Raw genomic sequence first — 22,390 nt, 5'->3', positions numbered from 1 at the left:
CACACCATAGCTCTGTGTCTATGCCTTGTTTCCCTTGAAAAACAAATGTGCGGCTGCATCTGTATATTTGTATATTTGGTTGTACAGGAGTCTTTTAAACTGTGGTAATCCACGATAAAGGAGCAATCTGTAAGATATTTACTGTACTTAGTCATACAATGTCCAGAGTGTGTGATCATAGATTAAGGAAACAGTCAAAGCTAAAACACTACTTCCTCTCACAGCATTGATGAATCAGTATATTCTAGTTCCCAGTCCGGAGCGGAGCTCCTGTGATCCTCCCCTCTGAGGTCCTTGCTGTGATCCTGCTCTCTGTCCAATCATTTTACAGTCCAGGTCTACAAACATAGTGTCTTGCAGCCATGAAATGAAGAAAGGACAGTGTAAAATGAGAGGAAATACTTGTGTTTGAAAGCTGTAGAAGCAGCAACACTACAGAACAGAACCATCCATCCATCCATTAGCTGTAACCGCTTATCCAGTTCAGGGTCACAGTGGGTCCAGAGCCTACGCAAGACGGGAATACACCCTGGAGGGGGCGCCAGTCCTTCACAGGGCAACACACACACACACACATTTATTCACACGCTCACACCTACGGACACTTTTGAGTTGCCAATCCACCTACCAACATGTGTTTTTGGACCGTGGGAGGAAACCGGAGCACCCGGAGGAAACCCATGCAGACACGGGGAGAACAAAACTCCTCACAGACAGTCACCAGAGCAGGAATCGAACCCACAACCTCAGGTCCCTGGAGCTGTGTGACTGCAACACTACCTGCTGCGCCACCGTGCTGCCCAGAACAGAACCAGAGCTGTCTGGACGGCAAATAGTAAATAGTAAATAATTTCGGAAGAAAATATGGGAATACAGATGCCAATGTGTAGATTAAAAGGAGTAAATGCCATAGGTTGTGTGTTTCACATAAAGAAGTGAGGCATAGCAACATTCGAAAGGTGTTAGGACTGTGTTTTGTGTGTTTTATTCAAATTTATATACAAATTAAAATTTTTAATACCATTGTTTGCTTGTTTTAAAGAAATTGATTTATGTGTGTTCCTCTGTGGTGTGTGTATTTTAAACAAATTAAGGAATAAGAATTGTGTTTGAAAAGGCTTGTATATTCACCTAATTAAGGTGGAATGGAGAAATCAATCTTGGTATTACACAGCATATATAAGCATTTCTCTAGTAGGTAGCAGTCTTCCCATTAACTCTGCCCCTCCCCCTGTTTCCGGCCACTGTTGTATACTGTGCAGTTCTGCTCTCTCTCTTCGCCAATTGCAGTGGGTAAAACAATAAAAAATAAGTGCACGCCTTAGTAGGGCATTTAAACATCATTCTTGCAAAAAATTACATATCTAAACAAGTATCTGTAACAATGTTGTAACTCTGCATGTACAAAATTGCATGCTGAAAACACCACATTTCCATTTTGCGATGGATATTTCTGTTTTGTAAATGTTAGCTTACTGGTTAGCTTCCTTCTCTGTGAGGGGAAAAATCTACTACCATTGTAATCCTTAAGTGTAGAGTACAGATGCCCACACAGGACAGACATAATCCTATATAATCCCATAAATTTATTTATATACTTATACTTATTTATATACTTAAGCTTATTTTAAGTCAAACAGGTCTTGGACATTAATCTACACACATGTCTCCTGAAAAATGTTTATTTGAGTGAGTAAAGTCCTTCTATTTATTTACAGTTAACTAATATTTCTGATATTTTATTTACAAGTGGCCAGAACTAGGGGTACCAACTGAGATGTTTTAGTGACATGATGTACACTTGGTTGTGTATTTTAAATGGATAAAATGGGAAATAAGATGTGTTTCAAAATATGTTTTGTTTATAAAACCTAGCTGTTTAAGGTGGATATGAGTTGAATAAGTGGAATAGGTGGAATAAGAAGCTGGAGCATAACGTAAATAAGACTCTTAAATGGACCCATTTAAGGTGGAACTAAATGCTTGTATACAAAAATTATGAATAAGAAGCAAGGATCTGCCTCTCAAATCACATTTATGGTTGAATGGAAAATAACACCAGGCTCGTCTAATCTAAAAATTTAAGGTTGATTTAGACAGTAAATTCTTGTAAATTTAGGGAAATCATGGGGGCTCTTTCCATTTTTGCCTTTCCCTTATGTAAATGTTTAGTGATATTACATACAATGTGTTTGTGTGATAAAACTGAAACACCAGAATAAAAGTTGCTTCAAAAAGTTTCAAGTGCTACAGTGCTAGCTTCAGCCCTTAACATACAATTCAACATAGAACATAGAATTCAATAAGCTCGTAATAACGCCAATAAGACTCATAAACAGACACATTTAAGGTGGAATGAAATTAATATAGGACAACAATTCAAAAAAGAGCTCTCTCCACAGATTTTCTATTGGGTTGAGGCCTGGGGACTAAGACGGCCATGAGAAGAGCTTGGTTTTGTGCCTTGGGAACCATTTTTGAGTAGATTTGGCCACATGTTTAGGGTCATTATCTTGCTGAAAGACCCAGTGATGACCCATCTTCAGCTTTCGGGCAGAGGCCACCAGATTCTGATTCAAAATGTTCTGATATTTCAATGTCCTGAGTTCATGATCCCATGTATCCTTACAAGGTTCCTAGGTCTTTTGGAGTAGAAACAGGCCCACAGCATCACTGATCATACCCCATACTTAACAGTGGGCATGATGTGTTTTTCTGCGTACTCATCCTTGGTGTTACGCAAGACCCATTTAGAGTGTTTGTTGCCAAAAAGCTCTATTTTGGTCTCATTTGACCAAATCACACTGTCCCAGTTAAAATACTAGTACCGCTTGGCAAACTCCACCCATTTACGCTTATGAGTATAATGCAGAAAAGGCTTTCTCCGTGCATGCCTCCCAAACAGCTTGTTGGTATGTAGATAGTGCCTGATGGTTGTTTGGGAGACATCATAACTCCAAGATGCTACCATTTGATTCAATTCTCTTACAGTGAGCTTTGAAGAACTTTTTACTCTGTGTGTTGGCAAGATACACTTGTGTCCTCTTCCAGGCTTTGTCACAGTTTGTCACAGTTCCAGATGTTTTGAACTTTTTGATGATTGCTCTGACTGTAGATAAGGGCATCTGCAGGTGAGTGGCTATTTTCTTGTAGCCATTGTCTGATTTATGAAGATCGACACACACCTGCTTTACTTGAATAGTGTGTTCTGTTGTGTTTCCCATGTTTAAGAGTGAGTAAGAGAAATAGGCCTCTGTGTAACGCTATATTTATACCCCAAGGAAACAGGAAGTAATGAATTACTAATTAAAGGTTCCTAGATACTTTGATCCACTTTATACACTACAGTAGAAATGACATAAATGTTTTGAATACATTTATTTCCAAGAAATTGTTAAAGGTGCCAATAATTGTGGAACAGGTCATTTTATGGGAAACAATTATTTCTTAGTCAGGATTTTATTAAAATTTTTTTCACTTGAGTTGAAGGTTGCTTTTTTCTATTTTTTTTCAGAGTGAGATTATGCTTCTGCAAAAAAAGGTTAATTTATTTTAAGGCTTTTAACATATTTTAACTAGGGGTGCCAATAATTATGGAGGTCGCTATAGACACACACACACATTTTGAAAATTATTGCCGTTGTACTAGTAATGGGAATTTCGGCTCTTTTTGGGGAGCCGGATCTTTTGGCTCTGCTCTTCATAAAGAGTCGGCTCTTTCGGCTCCTAAATGGCTCTTTGTTTTACCACTTATTTCCACTGGTACAGAACAATATTACCTACATTTAACATGACTATATGGACAAAATATTATTGTTCAATATTAAAAATAATAAATACAATGGCCAATTGTTTTTATGGCTGTTTTGTAATAATTCACTGTTTGTACTCACACATTCAATTGTATAAATAACTAGATTCTTATTTAAACACCTTAATAAAAACCACTTCTAAACTCTGAAATATAACCAATGGAACCCAAAAGGTAGGTTTTATAAAATAGCTTATTAAATTAAATAATCATCCATTTCTGGGTAATAAAATAAACAAATACTCTGCAAAGTGCAAAACAGCAGCATTCAACGGTAGTGATTAAAACCACAACTGTCAACAAACATTTAACTGATTTAACATTTTCTTCAACTATTTTTTGGAAGGCAGATTGGCATTCAGGAAAACCAAGTGTCTCAGCTTGGAGGGTTGGAGCTTGCTTGTTTTTCTCTGATTGGTTGAATGGCAAGCCTTAGAAAAAAATGGCTCGGACTTAGACGGGAACCGGCTCTCATCGTTCACTTACAAGAGCCGGCACTTTGAACTGGTTCGTTCGCGACCGACACATCACTACGTTGTACATGTTTTGTTATACACATGTTAATTTCTTTTATGTGTTTTGGGCCAACACAAAAAACAGAGGAAAAAAATCTAAATTTGATACAATTTCATGAAAAACTCCAAAAATTGCCTGGACAAAATTATTGGCACCTTTTCAAAATTGTGGGTAAATAACTTTGTTTCAAGCATGTGATGCTCATTTAAACTCACCTATGGCAAGTAACAGGTGTGGGCAATATAAAAATCTCCCCTGAAACCAGATAAAATGGAGAGAAGTTGACACAATCTTTATATTGTGTGTGCTACACTAATATGGCGTTATTTTTGTGCCACAATTCTGCACGTGCACGAATATTTCGAGGGAGCAAGAAGGTTTTTGTGCTCGTGCAGATATTTTGAGCGAGCAACAAGGTTTCTGCACACGCGCAGGGATATTGCCACGTGGATATTTTGAGCAAGCAAGGTTTCTGCCAGTCATTTTATTTTATATTCATTGAATTGGCAACATTGTAGAGTTTTTATCTGTTGTTTTTGGCCTTGTATTTACCTTGATTAACTGAGTCAGCAATGTAGCTGATGTGCTAAAAACAATGTACATAGTGTAAATTAGTGCTAGCAACAACGGTAAATGGTACTGCAACTACTGTAGAAACTACTTTATTAGTAATAGAAAGTACTGTAAATGCTATCTAAATGCTAGATAGGTAATTATCAACATACAGGGCTAGCTGATGTAATGCCTAAATCTAAATAACTTTCTAAAGGAAGCTTAATACTGCAATAAAGTTAGCTTGTGGTTAGCTATTCAGAATTCTGTTGGCTATAACTCTATAATGTAGTAATGTACACCTGCATATATTAGTGTGTATTTGATTTAACTATGCTTCACAATTTAGGTATAGCAAAAGAGTGTTTCAGTTTTTTTGCCGTAAATATTGCAAAGCAATGCATGTAGCCTTAATAATATACAGGGGAATGAAAGGAGGGTGAACTGAACCCATCTGGTCTGTGATATATTTCTGTAACTTTTTTTTGTCTTTTTCTTATAAACTCAATAGAGCTTTCCAGAGTTAAAACTTATTTGTTCAGTGTTGTTTTTTTTTTTTTGTGTGTGTGTGGGTGTGTGTGTGTGTGTGTGTGTGTGTAAAACTCAGGAGGGTTGCTCAGGTGGGTTGATTTAAACCTGCCTTCCTCCCTCTAAATGAACAGTTTTTGAACTGCAGTATTAAGCTTCCTTTAGAAAGTTATTTACTGGTTTCCGGCCTGTATGACCTTCCCACTTGGCGGTCAAGCCATCCAATCAGAAATTACCTATGTAATTTGATGTTCCTGATTGGCTGAAACTGAGGCACATTGTAATGGCTGTAAGTGTGGAGAGAGCGCGTAGGACAGGAGAGCAAGATCTGTAGGTTGTAGTGTGCATTCAAGAAACCTCCTTGCTCGCTCAAAATATCCGCGTGCGCGCAGTATCCTTCTTGCTCGTTAGAAATATCCGCGCGGTAATATCCCTGCGCGTGCGCAGAAACCTTCTTGCTCGCTCAAAAATATCCGTGCGCGTGCAGAAACCTTCTTGCTCACTCGAAATATCCGCATGCACGTGCAGAATTGTGGCACAAAAATAACACCATACACTAAGCATGGAGAACAGAAAGAGGAGAAGAGAACTGTCTGAGGACTTGAGAACCAAAATTGTGGAAAAATATCAACAATCTCAAGGTTACAAATCCATATCCAGAGATCTTGATATTCCTTTGTCCATGGTGCACAAGATAATCAAGAAGTTCACAACCCATGGCACTGTAGCTAATCTCCCTAGACTTGGACACAATAGAAAAATTGATGAAAGGTTGCAATGCAGGATAGTCTGGATGGTGCATAAGCAGCCCCAATCAAGTTCCAAAGAAATTCAAGCTGTCCTGCAGGCTCAGGGTGCATCATTGTCAGCTCAAACTATCCATCAACATTTGAATGAAATGAAACACTATGGCAGGAGACCCAGGAGGACCCCACTACTGACACTGACACATAAAAAAGCTAGAATGAAGTTTGCCAAAATGAATGTGAGTAAGCTAAAATCCTTCTGGGAAAACATCTTGTGGACAGAAAAGACCAAGATAGAGCTTTTTGGTAAAGGACATCATTCTACTCTTTACCAAAAATGGAATGAGGCCTATAAAGAACAGAACACAGTACATACACTCAAATATGGTAGAGGTTCAAAGATGTTTTGGGGTTGTTTTGCTGCCTCTGGCACTGGATGTCTTGACTGTGTGCAAGGCATCATGAAATCTAAAGATTACCAAAGGGGCTGCAATGTAGGGCCCAGTGTAAGAAATCTGGGTTTGTGTCCTAGGTCTTCCAGCAGGACAATGACCCTAAACATACTTCAGAAAGCACCCAGCATGGAAACAAAGCGGTGGTGTGTTATGAAGTGGCCAGCAATGAGTCTGGATTGTCTCCGGATGAGCCCCCATGGGGGGGGGGTGTTTGTTTGTTATTTTTGTCAGCATAAAGCCATCCTGATGTTCACAGGTGTTTGTGTAATTGAAAATATCACATCGACAATATATTCCATTCATTTTCCGTTCTGGGTTTCCATTTGTGTCCTTTTCATTCATATTTTTGTCCACATTCTTGTAGTGGAAATAATATGCACACGCTGCGGTGGCATAAGCACTACATAGCGGAGTCAAGGATAATTAATTATTATTTTATTAATAATGAATTATTTAATTCATTTTGATAAGCTCCATGTTTGGGAGCCATTAATTATTTTTATAATACTACAATCAGGAAGAATGTTATTTCTTTACAGACTCATTGGCTGTAATCTGGACTCCTGTAAATACCTGGGATCAGCTCTACAATCAGTAAACTGCCCCCTAAAAGAGCTGGACCTCAGTAACAATGACCTGCAGGATTCAGGAGTGGAACTGCTCTCTGCTGGACTGACCAGTTCACAATGTATTCTAGAGACTATCAGGTGAGGGTTCTATGAATCTCATGAATCCCAGTATTTTTTAATTGATTGATCTACATGACACAAGGAAGTAACAATTTTTAACATCAAAACAAAACAAGCTGCTTTTATTTAAAACCTGAGGACGAAGAGTGGATATTAAAATGGCCAATTTTAGCAGAACAGGGTACATATAGCGACTTTCTAAGTTTGCTTAATTATGAAAGACACTGAAGCTTATTTTATGTGTAAATGAATGCAAGAGCGAAGATTCAGCAACAAAATATCAATAAACAATGGATAAAGCAACTGGACTGGAGTGACCTTTAATTGTCTGACCACCTATCTTCTTTCACTCTGATGCAGTTTGAGTATGGCATTGACTGTAGAGGAGGGACACAGTCGAATAATATTTTATCAGTTTATTTAGTCTGAATTTGCTTGTATTTTCTATATATATATATATATATATATATATATATATATATTCTGATATTTTCTGCTATAATGTCATGTAAGTTATTATACAATTACAATAAACTATAACTGCAATGCAAATTTAATGATTGGCTATTTATAAGTGCAACAGGAAAACTGGGAATTCATTAAATCAATAATATACTGTATTATTTCTTTTCAGACTCACTGGCTGTAATCTCACCAAGGGATCCTGTACATTTCTGGGATCAGCTCTACAGTCAGTAAAATCCTCCCTGAAAGAGCTGGACCTCAGTAACAATGACATGCAGCATTCAGGACTGGAGATGTTCTGTGCTGGACTGAAGAGTTCACTCTGTAAATTGAAGATTCTCAGGTAAAATTTTCATGGTTTCTTTAGTGCGTTTTTTTCACCCACTTTAGTATATAAAAAGTACTCACTGTACTGTTAAAAATCTTTTTAGATTGAATGAATGAATATTATTATTATATTAATTTTAACCTTTATTATTTACAACGGCAGCCTTGCAAGCAGCAAGGGCTACTTGAGGAAAGCGATTAGTTAATGTGAACAATAACCTGTGCAATTCAATAGACAACAAAATGAATTCATTTAGAGGGTACATTAAAAAAATGTAGTTGCATAAGTATGCGAACCCTCTTATAACTGGGGATAGGATTGTGTTAAAAATTAAATAATCGCATTCAAACTCTTGTTAAGTATTAGTCAGTATACACCTTCTATCTATTAAAGTGATTGTTTAACCCTGTATTTAGTTCACATGTTACATGCTCACATTTAGTCGGTTATATAATAAAGCAAATGAGCTCACCAAAGAGCTCACAAAACATCAAAGGGATCTCATTGTTGAATGGTATCGGTTAAAAGAAGGGTATCAAAACATTTCCAAGGCATTAGATATACCATGAAACATAGTGAAGATGGCAAGTAAGGATAAACTACAGCACAACAGTGACGTAACCAAGAACATGATGTCCCTCCAAAACATGATGAAAACTGATCTGGGAGACTACCAAGAGGCCAACAGCAGTATTAAAGGAACTGCAGGAATTTCTGGCAAATACTGAATGCGTACAACGTTTTACAACAGTCTCCTGTATTTTTTATATGTTGGACTGTCGGGCCAGGTGGCATTTACTTACAAAGAAAAACATCTTACTTCAGTTGCATTTTACAAATTCTACATGAAGTCTGTGAAATGCATGTGAAAACTGTTATGATGGGGCCAAGACAGATTTTTTTTATTGTTATTCCAAAAGGTGTTTTTGTCACAGTGGCAGCATGGTGGCACAACTGGTAATGTCACAATCACAACTCCAGTGTTAAGAGAATATTTATTTATTTATTTATCATTACACTTATATAGTCAATCAACACTGCTCAGAACACCATTCCATTCAACACTCAATACACACACACACTGGTGAGAAGCGGCAGCAAATCATGCACAGCGTGCTCTCAACCAGGAACGACCGTCCACCTGGAGGATTGCATCAGGCAATATTATCTGTAAGGAGGTTGGTGTGTCTAACATACAATGGTGTCTCACTTTCAGTGTGTTTTATTATTGTGAATAAAATATGGGTCTTTGAGAAATAAAAAAAAATTGCATTCTGTTTTTAATTTACATTTTACAGCATCCCAACTTTTTTGGAACTGGAGTTGTAATTTAAGGACACACATATTTAGAAAATATATATTTACCCCCCTACCCCATTTGTTTGCTTTTCCCACAAATTGTACAAAATCTTACATTAAAGACAGGAAATATTACATCAGAGATACGTGGCATTTTAAACTGGGTGTGTGGGCTTTGTCCAAATTTTGTCACATTTAAAAGTGTGAAACAGGAAATTGACATATTTTGTATTTTAAGAAAGCATAACTCATGATTTCTAAACCAATAAAGACAGTCTTTTAATACGTTTATATTTCATGCCCACCTTTCTAAATTTTACTGTGTTCTGTGTGTTCTTTTACAGTCTACAGATCTGTAATATTGGCAACAATGCTTGTGGATGTTTGGGATCATCTCTACAGTCAGTCAATTCCTCCCTGAAACAATTGGACCTCAGTAACAATGACCTCGGGCTCAAGGACATGCAACTGTTACTACATTCTTGGACATTTTCATGAACTGAACCTGCCCCCCCTCCACCTTTCCCCCCTTGAACACACCTCCTACTGCTTTTGTCTATGTCACTGAAACTATCTGTGTGTATTGCTTGTGCTAAAGGTGTTGTTTTTTTCAAGATCACACACTGTGCTTCCTTAAGGCACAGTCTGTGACCTTCTGTTTTTTTTTTTACAATCACTTCCCTGTTGTAATCCAGCTGTTTTATTCTATCTGTAAGATGGCGCGGGGCACCCGCTGCAGTTGCGTCTGTTGCGCACACCCAGCCCATTTGGGTAAATGGACAGACGGAATGTAATTTCACTGCAAGTTGTACTTGTATAACTTTGTATGTGACAATAAATGCAATTCATCCATTCATTCATTCATTCATATTTAGTAGACTGGAGAAAAATATTTTAGAGATTGATTTACTGTGTATTTACTGTCGAACAATGCATAAAGAGGGCTGTGTGGGGGTGCAGCAAGTAGGGTTTCAATCACACAGCTCCAGGGTCCTGGAGGTTGTGGCTTCAAGTCCCACACCGGGTAACTGACAGTGAGGAGTTTGGTGTGTTCTCCCCGTGTCTGCGTGGGTTTCATCCGGGTGCTCCAGTTTCCTCCCACGCTCCAAAAACACACATTGGTAGATGGATTTGCGACTCAAAAGTGTCCGTAGGTGTGAGTGTGTGAGTGAATGTGTGAGTGTGTATCACCCTGTGAAGAACTGACACCCCCTCCAGGGTGTGTTCCTGCCTTGCGCCCAGTGATTCTGGGTTGGCTCCAACCCCACCGCATCCCTGAACTGGATAAGCAATTTCAGAAAATGAACAAATGAATTAACAATGCATAAAATCTACTGCACCTACTTCAAGCACTTTACTGTTGTCACCTCAGAGAAACACGGCTCAGTGGTCAACAGACTGTCTATTCTTTACTATGGGAAGCTTTTACTGAGACAAAATATTTGCTATATGGTTTTCTTGCACAAAGCATGTAGTTTGGCCACACGCTCAGCTTACCCTTCAACTAGTGTGTCACTAATTTTCAGATCTGTCTCAGGTCATGGATGAAATGTGGCGAGGCAGTGTTTTCCTATATAAGAATATAATGACCTTCCAGAAAATCTAAGAGCACTGAATGATTTTGGAACATTGAAATAAAGGTTATTACACATTTTATCTGTTTAGCTTTTAATACATTTTTCTATCATTTCATATATCATTTACTATAAGCTCGGTTAATTTGTTCATTTTATCTTTAAACCGGATTCCAAAAAAGTTGGGAAACTAAACAAATTGTGAATAAAAATGGAATGCAATGACCTGGAGATGGCAAATATCAGTATTTTATTCCTAATAGAACATAGATGACAGATCAAAAGTTTAATCTGAGTAAATGTAACACTTTAAAGGAAAAATATGTTGATTCAAAATTTCACAGTGTCAACAAATCCAAAAAAAGTTGGGACAAGTAGCAATAAGTGGCTGGAAAATGGAAATTGAGCATATAACGAACAGCTGGAAGACCAATTAACACTAATTAAGTCAATTGACAACATGATTGGGTATAAAAAGAGCTTCTCAGAGTGTCAGTGTCTCTCTGAAGCCAAGATGGTAAGAGGATCACCAATTCCACCATTGTTGCGCAGAAAGATAGTGCAGCAATACCAGAATGGTGTAAACCAGTGTAAAATAGCAAAGACATTTGAGTTATCATCATCAACTGTGCATAACATCATCAAAAGATTCAGAGAATCTGTAACAATTGCTGTGTGTAAAAGTAAAGGCCATAAAACTCTACTGGATGCTCGTGATCTCCGGGCCCTTAAACATCACTGCACCTCAAACAAGAAGGCCACTGTCAAGGAAATAACAGAATGGGCTCAGGAATACTTCCAGAAAGCATTGTGAGTGAACACAATCCACTGCGCCATCCGCTGTTGCCAGCTGAAACTCTACAGTGCAAAGAGGAAGCCATTTCTAAGCAAGCTCCACAAGCTCAGACGTTTGCACTGGGCCAAGGGTTTTTTAAAATGGAGTGTGGCAAAATGGAAGACTGTTGTGTGGTCAGATGAGTCACTATTTGAAGTTCTTTATGGAACACTGGGACGCCATGTCATCCGGACCAGAGAGGACAAGTATAACCCAAGTTGTTATCAATGCACCGTTCAGAAGCCTGCATCACTGATTATATGGGGTTGCATGAGTGCTTGTGGCATGGGCAGCTTGCATGTCTGGAAAGGCACCATTAATGCAGAGAACTATGTTCAGGTTCTAGAACAACATATGCTCCCATCTAGACGTCATCTCTTTCAGGGAAGACCCTGCATTTTTCAACAAGATAATGCCAGGAGAAGGATCCGGATACTGAAATGGCCAGCCTGCAGTCCAGATCTTTCACCTATAGAGAACATTTGGTGCATCATAAAGAGGAAGGTGCAACAAAGAAGGCCCAAGACGATTGAACAGTTAGAGGCCTGTATTAGACATGAACGGAAGAGCATTCCTATTTCTAAACTTGAGAAACTGGTCTCCTCTGTCCCCAGATGTCTGTTGAGTGTTGTAAGAAGGGGGGATGCCACACAGTGGTAAAAATTGGCCTTGTCCCAACTTTTTTGGGATTTGTTGACCCCATGAAATTTTGAAACATATTTTCCCTTAAAATGATACATTCTCTCAGTTTAAACTTTTGATCTGTGATTTGTGTTCTATTCTGAATAAAATTTTAGATGTTGGCACCTCCACATCATTGAATTCAGTTTTTATTCACAATTTGTTTAGTGTCCCAACTTTTTTGGAATCCAGTTTGTAATGTAAGGCATTTTATATGTTAATATATTTGTAAAATATATATTTTTTTCTAAATATTTTCATTCATAACATAAAATGCTTTTTATTATATAAAAACATTTGAGACAGATAAGTAATTTATATTTCAAGAAACATTACCTGATTTTTTTTGTCCCGTTACTTTAGATTTTTGTTGTTAAAAAATGTTGTGCAATTTAGCAAATATTGCAAATATAGAAATGGCCACAGCTTGGAAATTAAATTCCAAGCTATTTCTAGAGACTAGCTTGGCATTTAGCTAATATCTATAGACTAATGATAATGTAAATGTATTTATGGCAACCATATAAAATTGGCAAATGTCATTATTTTTGTTTTTCTTTCTCTAAAAGAAAAATGTAACAAAATCAACGTTTTATCACATTTAACATATATAATTTATTGTACTAAACTGATATATTGCGATGGTTTGTTACCGTAGCTGGTTATTGTCTAAACTACCGGAAACTTAATCTAATGCTTCATACATTAAACTGACATCTGCACTCGAGAAATGTATCAAACCTGCAATTCTTATTGGAATAAGAAAAATATTATTTGTCCTAAATCAATAAATTTGAAAGGTTCCATGTTGGTGGAAAATGCATACAGCTGGACAGTATACTCTCAGTCACACAGCGATAGAAGTTCACCAGAATGGCTGGAGACAGATGTTGTTTCTTTAGCATCCTCCGAAAAAAGAGGCGCTGGTGAGCCTTCTTGACCAGGCTCGAAGTGTTGGAGGTCTAGGACAGATCCTCCGATATATGTGTTCCCAAGGACTTGAAACTGGCGACACGTTCGACAGCCGTCCCACTGATATAGATGGAGTCGTGCATGCCACCTTTCTCCCTCTTGAAGTCTATGATAAGTTCCTTTGTTTTGTTGGTGTTAAGGAGCAGGTTATTGTCAGTACACCATGTGAACAGATGTTCTACATCCTCTCTGTAGGCTGTCTCATCATTGTTGCTGATGAGGTCAATCACTGTGGTGTCGTCAGCAAATTTGATCATAGAGTTTGATACATGAACAGTCTTGCAGTCATGAGTGAAGAGGGAGTAGAGAAATGGGCTTAGCACACAGCCCTGGGGCACGCCAGTGTTGAGTGTGATGGTGGAGGAGTAGGTATGGCCTGACCTAACATGCTGAGGCCTGTTGGTCAAGAAGCTTTTAATCCAATAACAGAGAGAGGAGTCAATGCCGAGATCTCCAAGTTTAGTGACTAACTGCGCTGGGATTATTGTGTTAAATGCTGAGCTAAAATCAACAAACAACATTCTAGCGTATGTGTTTTTATTATCAAGATGTGAGAGCACAGTATATAGTGCAATGGAAACAGCATCCTCTGTGCTCCTATTATTCTGGTATGTGAACTGATTTGAGTCCAGTGTAGGTGGGAGACAGACCTTTAGTTAAGCCAGAACCAGTCGCTCAAAGCACTTCATAATGATGGGTGTAAGTGCTACAGGGCGATAGTCATTCAGGCATGTCGGGTTGGAGTGTTTTGGTACAGGTATGATGGACGTGGTTTTGAAGCAAGTTGGAACAGCTGCCTGGGCAAGAGACAGATTGAAGATGTCCATAAAAACTCCAGTGAGCTGCTTCGCACATGCTTTCAGCACACGCCCGGGAACGCCATTTGGGCCAGCAGGCTTGTGTGCGTTGATCCTGCTCAGTGTATTGTAGACCTCTAGCAACATGGATTCTGTGCCTCTCCTCTCTTCTTCCAGACCCTGGGACCTTGATTCCCACAGGAAATGTAAAATTTACTTTCATCAGAGAACATAACTTTGGACCACTCAGCAGCAGTCCAGTCCTTTTTGGAAGCGAGACGTGTCTGACGCTGTCTCTCGTTCAAAGAGTGGCTTGACACAAAGAATGCGACAGCTGAAACCCATGTCTTGCATACGTCTGTGCGTGGTGGTTCTTGAAGCACTGACTCCAGCTACAGTCCAGTCTTTGTCAATCTCCCCCACATTTTAGAATGGGTTTATTTTCACAATTCTCTCCAGGGAGTGGTTATCCCTATTGCTTGTACCCTTTTTTGTACTACATCTTTTCATTCCCTTAGCCTCTCTTAATGTGCTTGGACACAGCTCTGTGAACAGCCAGCCTCTTTACAATGACCTTCTGTGTCTTTCCTGGCTTAAGGGTGTCAATGGTTGTCTTTTGGAAAACTCAAATCAGCAGTCTTCCTCATGATTATGTAGCCTACAGAACTAAATTGAGAGACCCTTTAAAAGCCTTTGCAGGGGTTTTGAGTTAATTAGCTGATTAAAGTGTGGCACCAGGTGTCTTCAATATTGAACCTTTTCACAACATTCTAATTGTCTGAGATACTGAATTTGGGGGTTTCATTAGTTGTTAGTTATAGTCATCACATTAAAAAAAAAATAAACACTTGAAGTATCAGTCTGTGTATAATGAAAGAATATAATTTAAGTTTCACTTTTTGATTGGAATTATTGAAATAAATTAAATTTTCATGATATTCTAATTTTATGACCAGCATCTGTATTTAAAATTGAAATACAGGAGACAATTGTTTTTTGTAAAATTTTAAGTAAAATGTCAGGGCCGGGCAGACTGACAGAGGTGGACGCAAGTGCAATTACAGACTTTTATTAACACAACAAGAAACCAACAGAAAACTATACTTGGATAATTAGACAGGATACTAAGACAGTAAGACTTAGACAGAGGACCAAAATATAGAGAGAACTAAACTGAGAGACAGATACAGAAAAACCTGGACTGAAAGACAGATACTTAAGACTAGAGAGAGGAGGAAATACTAACTGACCAGAGAAAGAAAGCCAAACCGAGCACAGAAAGGGAAGGAACAGACAGACCTACAAAGTGAAGAGACACTAATGTCCAATGAAGAGGCATTAAGACAAGGGGACTTAAATACACACCACAGACAATGAACACCTGGGACAGAATGAGGGCAGAACTACAAAGGAGGCACAACGAGAGGGTGGAGCTAAGGCAGGACTAGTGTGGAGACAGGAACAATAACAAACAGAGCCATGTGCTAGAGCACATGGTGGGAAAAACAGACACAGGAGAGGACCAAGGTGTGACAAATGTAATAGCAAATTTTTTCTCAACTGAAATGAATGTATTGGTTTTATTAATTTATAATTTTATGAATTTAACTTTTGATGAAATGATTTATATTATTTATTAGTACATTTGTTTATATATTTGTCTAATTATCTTTATGTGGCCAATGATTCCAGATAGGCTCTGGACCAACCGCGACCCTGAACTGGATAAGCGGCTACAGATAATGAATGAATAATTACATTTATTATGTTTTTTTTTTATTTATAGGAGATTTCATTTAATTTATTTTTATATGATTGGTCTTATATATATATATATATATATATATATATATATATATATATATATATATATATATATATATATATATATATATATATTATTATTGGAACATTATTTGAGTTATGTCATTTTAAAATGAATTGTATTTTATTAATTTTAATTAATAAGTATATACTTATATTATATAAATTCATATGTAAATATGTAAGTTACTCTGGTTTTGTCATGCCCTGGTCCTGTCTTCTGTTGTTTCCACCATGTGGTCACATAGCTCATGGCTGCTTGTTGTTGTTGTTCCTCTCTCCGCCCTTTCCCCGCCTTAGCTCCACCTTCTCATTGTGCCTCCTTTGTAATCCTGCCCTCTCGTTATCATTTAAGTTCCCTTGTCCCTGTGCCCCTTTTCAGACAGTCCACCTTTTGTTATGCTCACAAGTTGCTTTGTCTTTGCTGTTCCTCGTGCCACTTTCACTGTGTAGCCAGTGCCACTAGTATGTTCATGGGGACAATAGGGCGCTGTGCCTTTAAGAAACTCGCAGGAAAGTTGGGTAGTTGAGTCTTGCGATATTAGCTGAAGTATCGTTTGGTTCTTAATCAGAAGCATTTGATAACCAGTTTTGACAGTGTGCGACTGATTCTTTCCCGTTTAGTGGATTGGTGGATGCTCTCCATTTTTAAACATTTTCCTGTAACTAAAGCCAGGGTTACTAAGGGGAGATTTTCTTCGTTGTACTGCAGTGAGCCCGGTATGCACAGTGGAGGTTGAGTTACAGGTAATGCCATGTTTAATAGGCGGGAATGAGTAGCAATACAGTTAGGAGCAAATGCTCATAACTTTCCAGGAGTTAAGCTAAAAATTCAAATTCCCTAATACTAGAGGGCAGCATATAACACAGAACCGACCACAGGCTGAAATAAGGACAATTGGGCTGACCCTTGCTCACATACTTCACACAAATACAAGAAAAACCCAATTCCAAAAGAAAGACACTGCACACTTATTAAAGACAACTCATACAGTAAAATACACCAAACAAAATACACTTTGTGAAACAAAGAAACTCAAAACTCTTGAGAAGTCCCTATTACCTTCAACCCACTGTGCGTTCTCAAAATTATTTATTACTGCCCCTAATCCAACCTTACCCTCTGGTCAGTACACAGAAATCCCACCTTATAGGTATTTGGCACTCTATCCTCCCCGAACGTGCCCGTTTAAAATGACCCTTTCGGTCTTTTAATTAAACCAAACCCAGGGAAAGAAAACAGTACACAATTATCACTCTTCACCAAACACTTCTCCTAAAAATAAAAGATACGTTTTACTATTTATACAAAGCACCTTTAAAAGAACCCAAAGCTCAAGGAAATCTACATACCTGTGTCCATTCACTGTATAACACAGCAATACAGCTTTAGAGAGTCAATCATGTTAGTCCTCAACACAGAAGCCACTGCTAGATGCTGAAAGAAATCTTCATTCTACAGGTGAGAGTAAGTATATTCAACAGCCCAGTGAGAGTTAACATTAAAAAGCCTACTTTATATTCAAAGAAACCCCCCTCCCACTCCTTCCCGCTTATTAAACATGGCATTACCTGTAACTCAACCTCCACTGTGCATACCGGGCTCACTGCAGTACACCGAAGAAAATCTCCCCTTAGTAACCCAGGCTTGTTACAGGAAAATGTTTAAAAATGGAGAGCATCCACTAAACGGGAAAGAATCAGTCGCACACTGTCGAAGCTTGTTAACAAATGCTTCTGATTAAGAACCAAACGATACTTCAGCTAATATCGCGAGACTCAACTACCCACCTTTCCCGCAAGTTTCTTAAAGGCACAGCGACCTATTGTCCCCATGAACATACTAGTGGCACTGGCTACAACTGGTCTGTTTGTCTTGTTTCCCTTTCTGTGCTCTATTTGGCCCATTTAACTCTCTAGCCCGTCTGTCCCATTTGTCCTGTTTAGCTCTCCATGTCTAGTTCTCTGCTTAGTTCTATGTTTAGCTCTGTCTAGTTTTAGTCTGTTTAACTCTCTGTTTAGGTTTCTATTCAGTTCTGTCTGTTTAGTTATCTCACTCCAGGTTTAGTCGGTATCTATCTCTAGTTTAGGTCTCAGTTTAGTTCCCTATGTATTGTCTTTCTGTCCATATCCCTCTGCTTTCTTATCTCTTGTTCTAATAGTTTGTTATTGCATTTGCGTCTGCCTCCGTCAGTCCGCCCTTTAAACTTTAATTCATAGAACAAGTCCCCTGAAGTTTGTTAGACCATCAAACTGTAGCCATCAAAGCCACACTCAGTTGCTCTTGCACAAAGATACTATACAAATTAAATTGATTATTGCCTCTCTTCCATTTGTTTAATGTGTTTGGTTTAATTGTGGATTGTTTGTATAAATTTGACATCTCACAATATGAAATTTATTTAAAATTTCTTGAGTCAAACATATATTTAAAAAAAATTAATTGTAAAACTAAAAACCTCATGGACTTAGTTCCACATTCTTTCCTAAGTTTCCAAAGTTCACTTTTTTTTATAGAAAACACACAAAGTTATTTTGACTGTTGCCAGCCTTTTATGCAAATACAGTCAAATACAGGTGAATTTAGGAGAAAGGAACTCTGGATTGGGACACATCAATGCAATTGTGACTCAGCATTTAAAAGGTTAGACATTCTCCCCCTTCTCCACAAGGACGCATAGTTATATGCCTTATGCAACATTTAAAAACCCACCAGCCCCACAGCAGCATTTTCTCAGTCTAAACAGCTCTATTCAAAACTGCCAGTTTCAGCACCTGCCCCTTTAAAGTGATAATGAGCCACTGTTAACCCTGAGTGCACAGCAGTGAGGAGGAAAAGCTCAGGTTTTAGGTACTCTATACAAAGAGTATAGAGTTTCAAGTCATCCTGCTGAACTTGTAAACTACCCAACACCAAGCCGAGGCTCTGGCCAATGTGCATGGTGTTGTGCCAAACAGAGACTCAGTAAAACACACAGACAGAGATTGTTCCTTTCTTATTGCCTATTATTCAGCTATGGTTCACACTGAAGAACATACTGTTCTTTAGTTCCAGCTGGAACCAAATTCCAAGAACTGGAATGTGAAATATGGCTGAACTAACAACAAAGGGTGTAGTAGCTCCACCTTAAGTTCTCTCTGTGAAATGTGATTGAACTAACAGTTCCTACTCGCACATGCGCCTTTCAACATTAGGAGTAAGTCACTCAGTAAGTGAAAATGCCCCTTCTAGGCCAGGCCGGTAGGCGGTCCAGCAAAATGGCTGGGCTGTAATATTTCACAATGTAAGGCATATGTGCATGTGTTTACACATTCAAAATTGTATTATTATTATTATTATTATTATTATTATTTGTATATGTTTATTTTCAAAGATTTGCTGATTTCGATTTTGGGACACATTTTTCACTTTGTTTTTCTCATTCAGGTGTTTCAGCCCATGTTGTCCAGGGAATTACCTTGCCATTGTCTTCATTAGTTGATTATAATCTGACTGTTTGTGCTGAAATGTTACAGTATATTTCTCTATGTAAATTGCACCTGTTCCTCTCTTGCACTCTTTCTGCAGATTGTCTGGGTGTATGATATCAGATGAAGGCTGTTCTTCTCTAGCTTCAGCTCTTAAATCAAATCCCTCCCACCTGAGAAAACCGGATCTGAGCTACAATCACCCAGGAGAGTCTGGAGTGAAGCTGCTTTCTGATCTACTGCAGGATCCACACTGTGCACTGGAGAAACTACAGTGAGTTACGCACAAACACACACACACTGGTCTCTGATTTAATGCAGAAACAAAACGGAACATGCAGGCATACACACACACACACACACACACACACCAAATAATCTACACATTGACTTGCTAACACACACACTAACTTTAAAGCCTAAAGGTTACAGAACCATGCTTGGTACCGGAAGGTTGCCGGTTCGATCCGCGCGGTTGAAGTGCCCTTGAGCAAGGCACTGAACCCACAACTGTTCCCAGGGATGGTTTCCCGCCACTCTGGGTATTTGTTCACAACCCCTAGTGCACTAGTGTGTGTGTGTATGTTCACTGCCACAGATTGATTAAATGCAAAAGACACATTTTGTTATACAAAATTGCACGTTATTAATAAAATGTTTTTATGTTTAAAATCATGACCTCCTACATTAAGGCTATTATTTTCTTGCTCTTTATAATGACACTCCTAATTTTACATACAACAGAGCAACAGAAAAAAATGGTGGATTATGTGCAGGAAAAAAAAATCCAATATATATACACACACATATATATATATATATATATATATATATATATATATATATATATATATATATATATATATATATAATATCCATATATCCAATAACTTGCAGAGCACATTTAATATTGTGATGTCTGGCTTAGAGATCTGTGAACAGAACTTCACTGTTTGTGTCTACTTTAATGTTATCAAACTTTGCCTATTTTCTAATAGGCACAGGAATCCATCATTTTAGTAACTTTTTATATGTAGATGCCTTTATGACCAATACTGACTAAAAAGTAGCTTAAAAGAGAACTTGCCACTGCTCCCAAATACCTTCCCAAACAGCTTGCATAAAATGGCACAAGGGGGCTACGCCTGCGCCAAACATAATGTGTATAGTCTTGTGTAGCCCAGGTCTGGATGGAACAGAGAAATTACTTTCACGCTGACAAGCCACTAATGTTCACACTTCAAACATGTTCATTTAAGCCTAAAATTTCAAGGTTGATTCATATGTGTTTTATGAAATGTTTCACAACCATTGAACAACATTGAAATATCATCTGACATAATTTTAACTAAATTTCAACATTAAAAGCCAGCTGGGATCTTTCAAAATAAAGTCAATAAGCAAATTAAAGGCAACATTGTTGACTCTGGTTCTAAGAAAATCCACATCTTTTGTTGATCAGTGTGCTTGAGAGGAAAATATGACAGTTGTTTGTACATGGCTAAAGTTTTTCCTGACTTTTTTTTTATTCACTGTATGTATTATCACAGGAACTATTTTTTTTAAACTCAAGTTGTTTACGTTTTGTAGCACTTTCTGTCTGTGTTTACTTTTATGCATTTAGTGTGTAAAACCAGACATAAAGCCCCCCACTGCAGTGATGGGTGGAACGCTCTTATGGTCACAGCCCTAGTTTCAGGTTGATGTGGAGTTTAATGAGTTTATAAATGTGTGTGTTTGATCTTTAGAGTCCAACACGGAGGAATCAGCAGAATGAGACCAGGACTGAAGAAATGTAAGATACACACACACTACACACCAAAACATATACTAACACACACACAAACACACCCAAACAGATCCATATGGTTGTGATACAGTTCAGAGTCTCTGGGCAGGATGAGCAGTGCCCCATATTCAAACTTGTCCATACTGTCCCAGAGGAAGCAGCATTTTGTGGATGAGATTTTCTCTCAGTTTGGGCATTTTTCCATTAGTTATAGAGCGATGGAAAGGGAGATATAGAAAAAAGACAGAACAAGTGAGACACTCAGTGTGGGACAGAGAGCAAAATTAATGGGTGAGAGAAAGAGAAAGAGAGAGAGACTGAATGTAATGGTAGCCCCCGGTGAGGTGAGCTACCAGTGCGATTGAGGAATGAATCCAAGTGCTTAAACAGTAAGGGAGTAAAAAATAGACTGAATTCAATCCCACCAGAGGTGAGATTCAAACTTGTGATGCCGTGTTGATAGTGGTTTATTTTACCGCTGGGCTACAGCAACTACACTATGAGTGTCTTACTTAATTAGGGGGGAAAAAGGGCGATAACGGGCAGAAAACATAAAATGGGTGCAATGGCAGTAAACTGCAGGAGCCCACCTGTTTTTGGGAAAAAGTTTGAGCGGGAAAACAAAGGACGCCCCGTGAGACTGGCGAAAGACTGAGGAAAGAGAAAGGAACCTCTTAGCCCCAAAGACAGGAGAGAAGCAAAGAGAAGGGGAAGTGCAAAAACTCTCAGCCCTTTACCAAAATTACCAACCAGACTTTCACATTAAATGCCAAAGAAGCAGCAACTCGGGCTGCTTCTAGTGGGTCTTTATAGACCCGTCACCAGGTGCGGGGTGTTACGGCTAATTGCCCACCTGCTGCTGCCCCCTGGCGGCTGGAGTAAGGTTGGCACCCCTGTCAACACTTACACTGAAAGAGAGACAGAATATAAAGGAACATAGCAACAACAAACAAAAGCTCTGGAAATAACATACACACACAGGAAAAACTCACATACATACACATAGACACTCAAGCAAACATATATACACACTTTATTACTTGTTCTTATTCTCTTTACTT

General features: G+C 38.4%; 1 protein-coding gene across 1 annotated transcript in view; it reads left to right on the top strand.

Moving 5' to 3' along the window:
- The window catches only part of LOC136701966 (uncharacterized), a 43,646-nt gene that overhangs the window by 5,882 nt on the left and 15,374 nt on the right, over window positions 1-22,390 (top strand). The window contains exons 3-8 of the mRNA XM_066676772.1: window positions 7,148-7,315; window positions 7,932-8,105; window positions 9,734-9,864; window positions 10,106-10,160; window positions 19,641-19,814; window positions 21,289-21,362. Of these exons, the coding sequence (XP_066532869.1) occupies window positions 7,148-7,315; window positions 7,932-8,105; window positions 9,734-9,864; window positions 10,106-10,160; window positions 19,641-19,814; window positions 21,289-21,362 (776 nt within the window). The remainder of the gene's footprint in view (window positions 1-7,147; window positions 7,316-7,931; window positions 8,106-9,733; window positions 9,865-10,105; window positions 10,161-19,640; window positions 19,815-21,288; window positions 21,363-22,390) is intronic.

This window comes from Hoplias malabaricus, chromosome 7 (genome assembly GCF_029633855.1).
Source record: "Hoplias malabaricus isolate fHopMal1 chromosome 7, fHopMal1.hap1, whole genome shotgun sequence".
NCBI lineage: Eukaryota > Metazoa > Chordata > Actinopteri > Characiformes > Erythrinidae > Hoplias > Hoplias malabaricus.
Note: the sequence above shows the minus strand (reverse complement) of the source record. Positions and strands in the feature narration are given on the sequence as shown.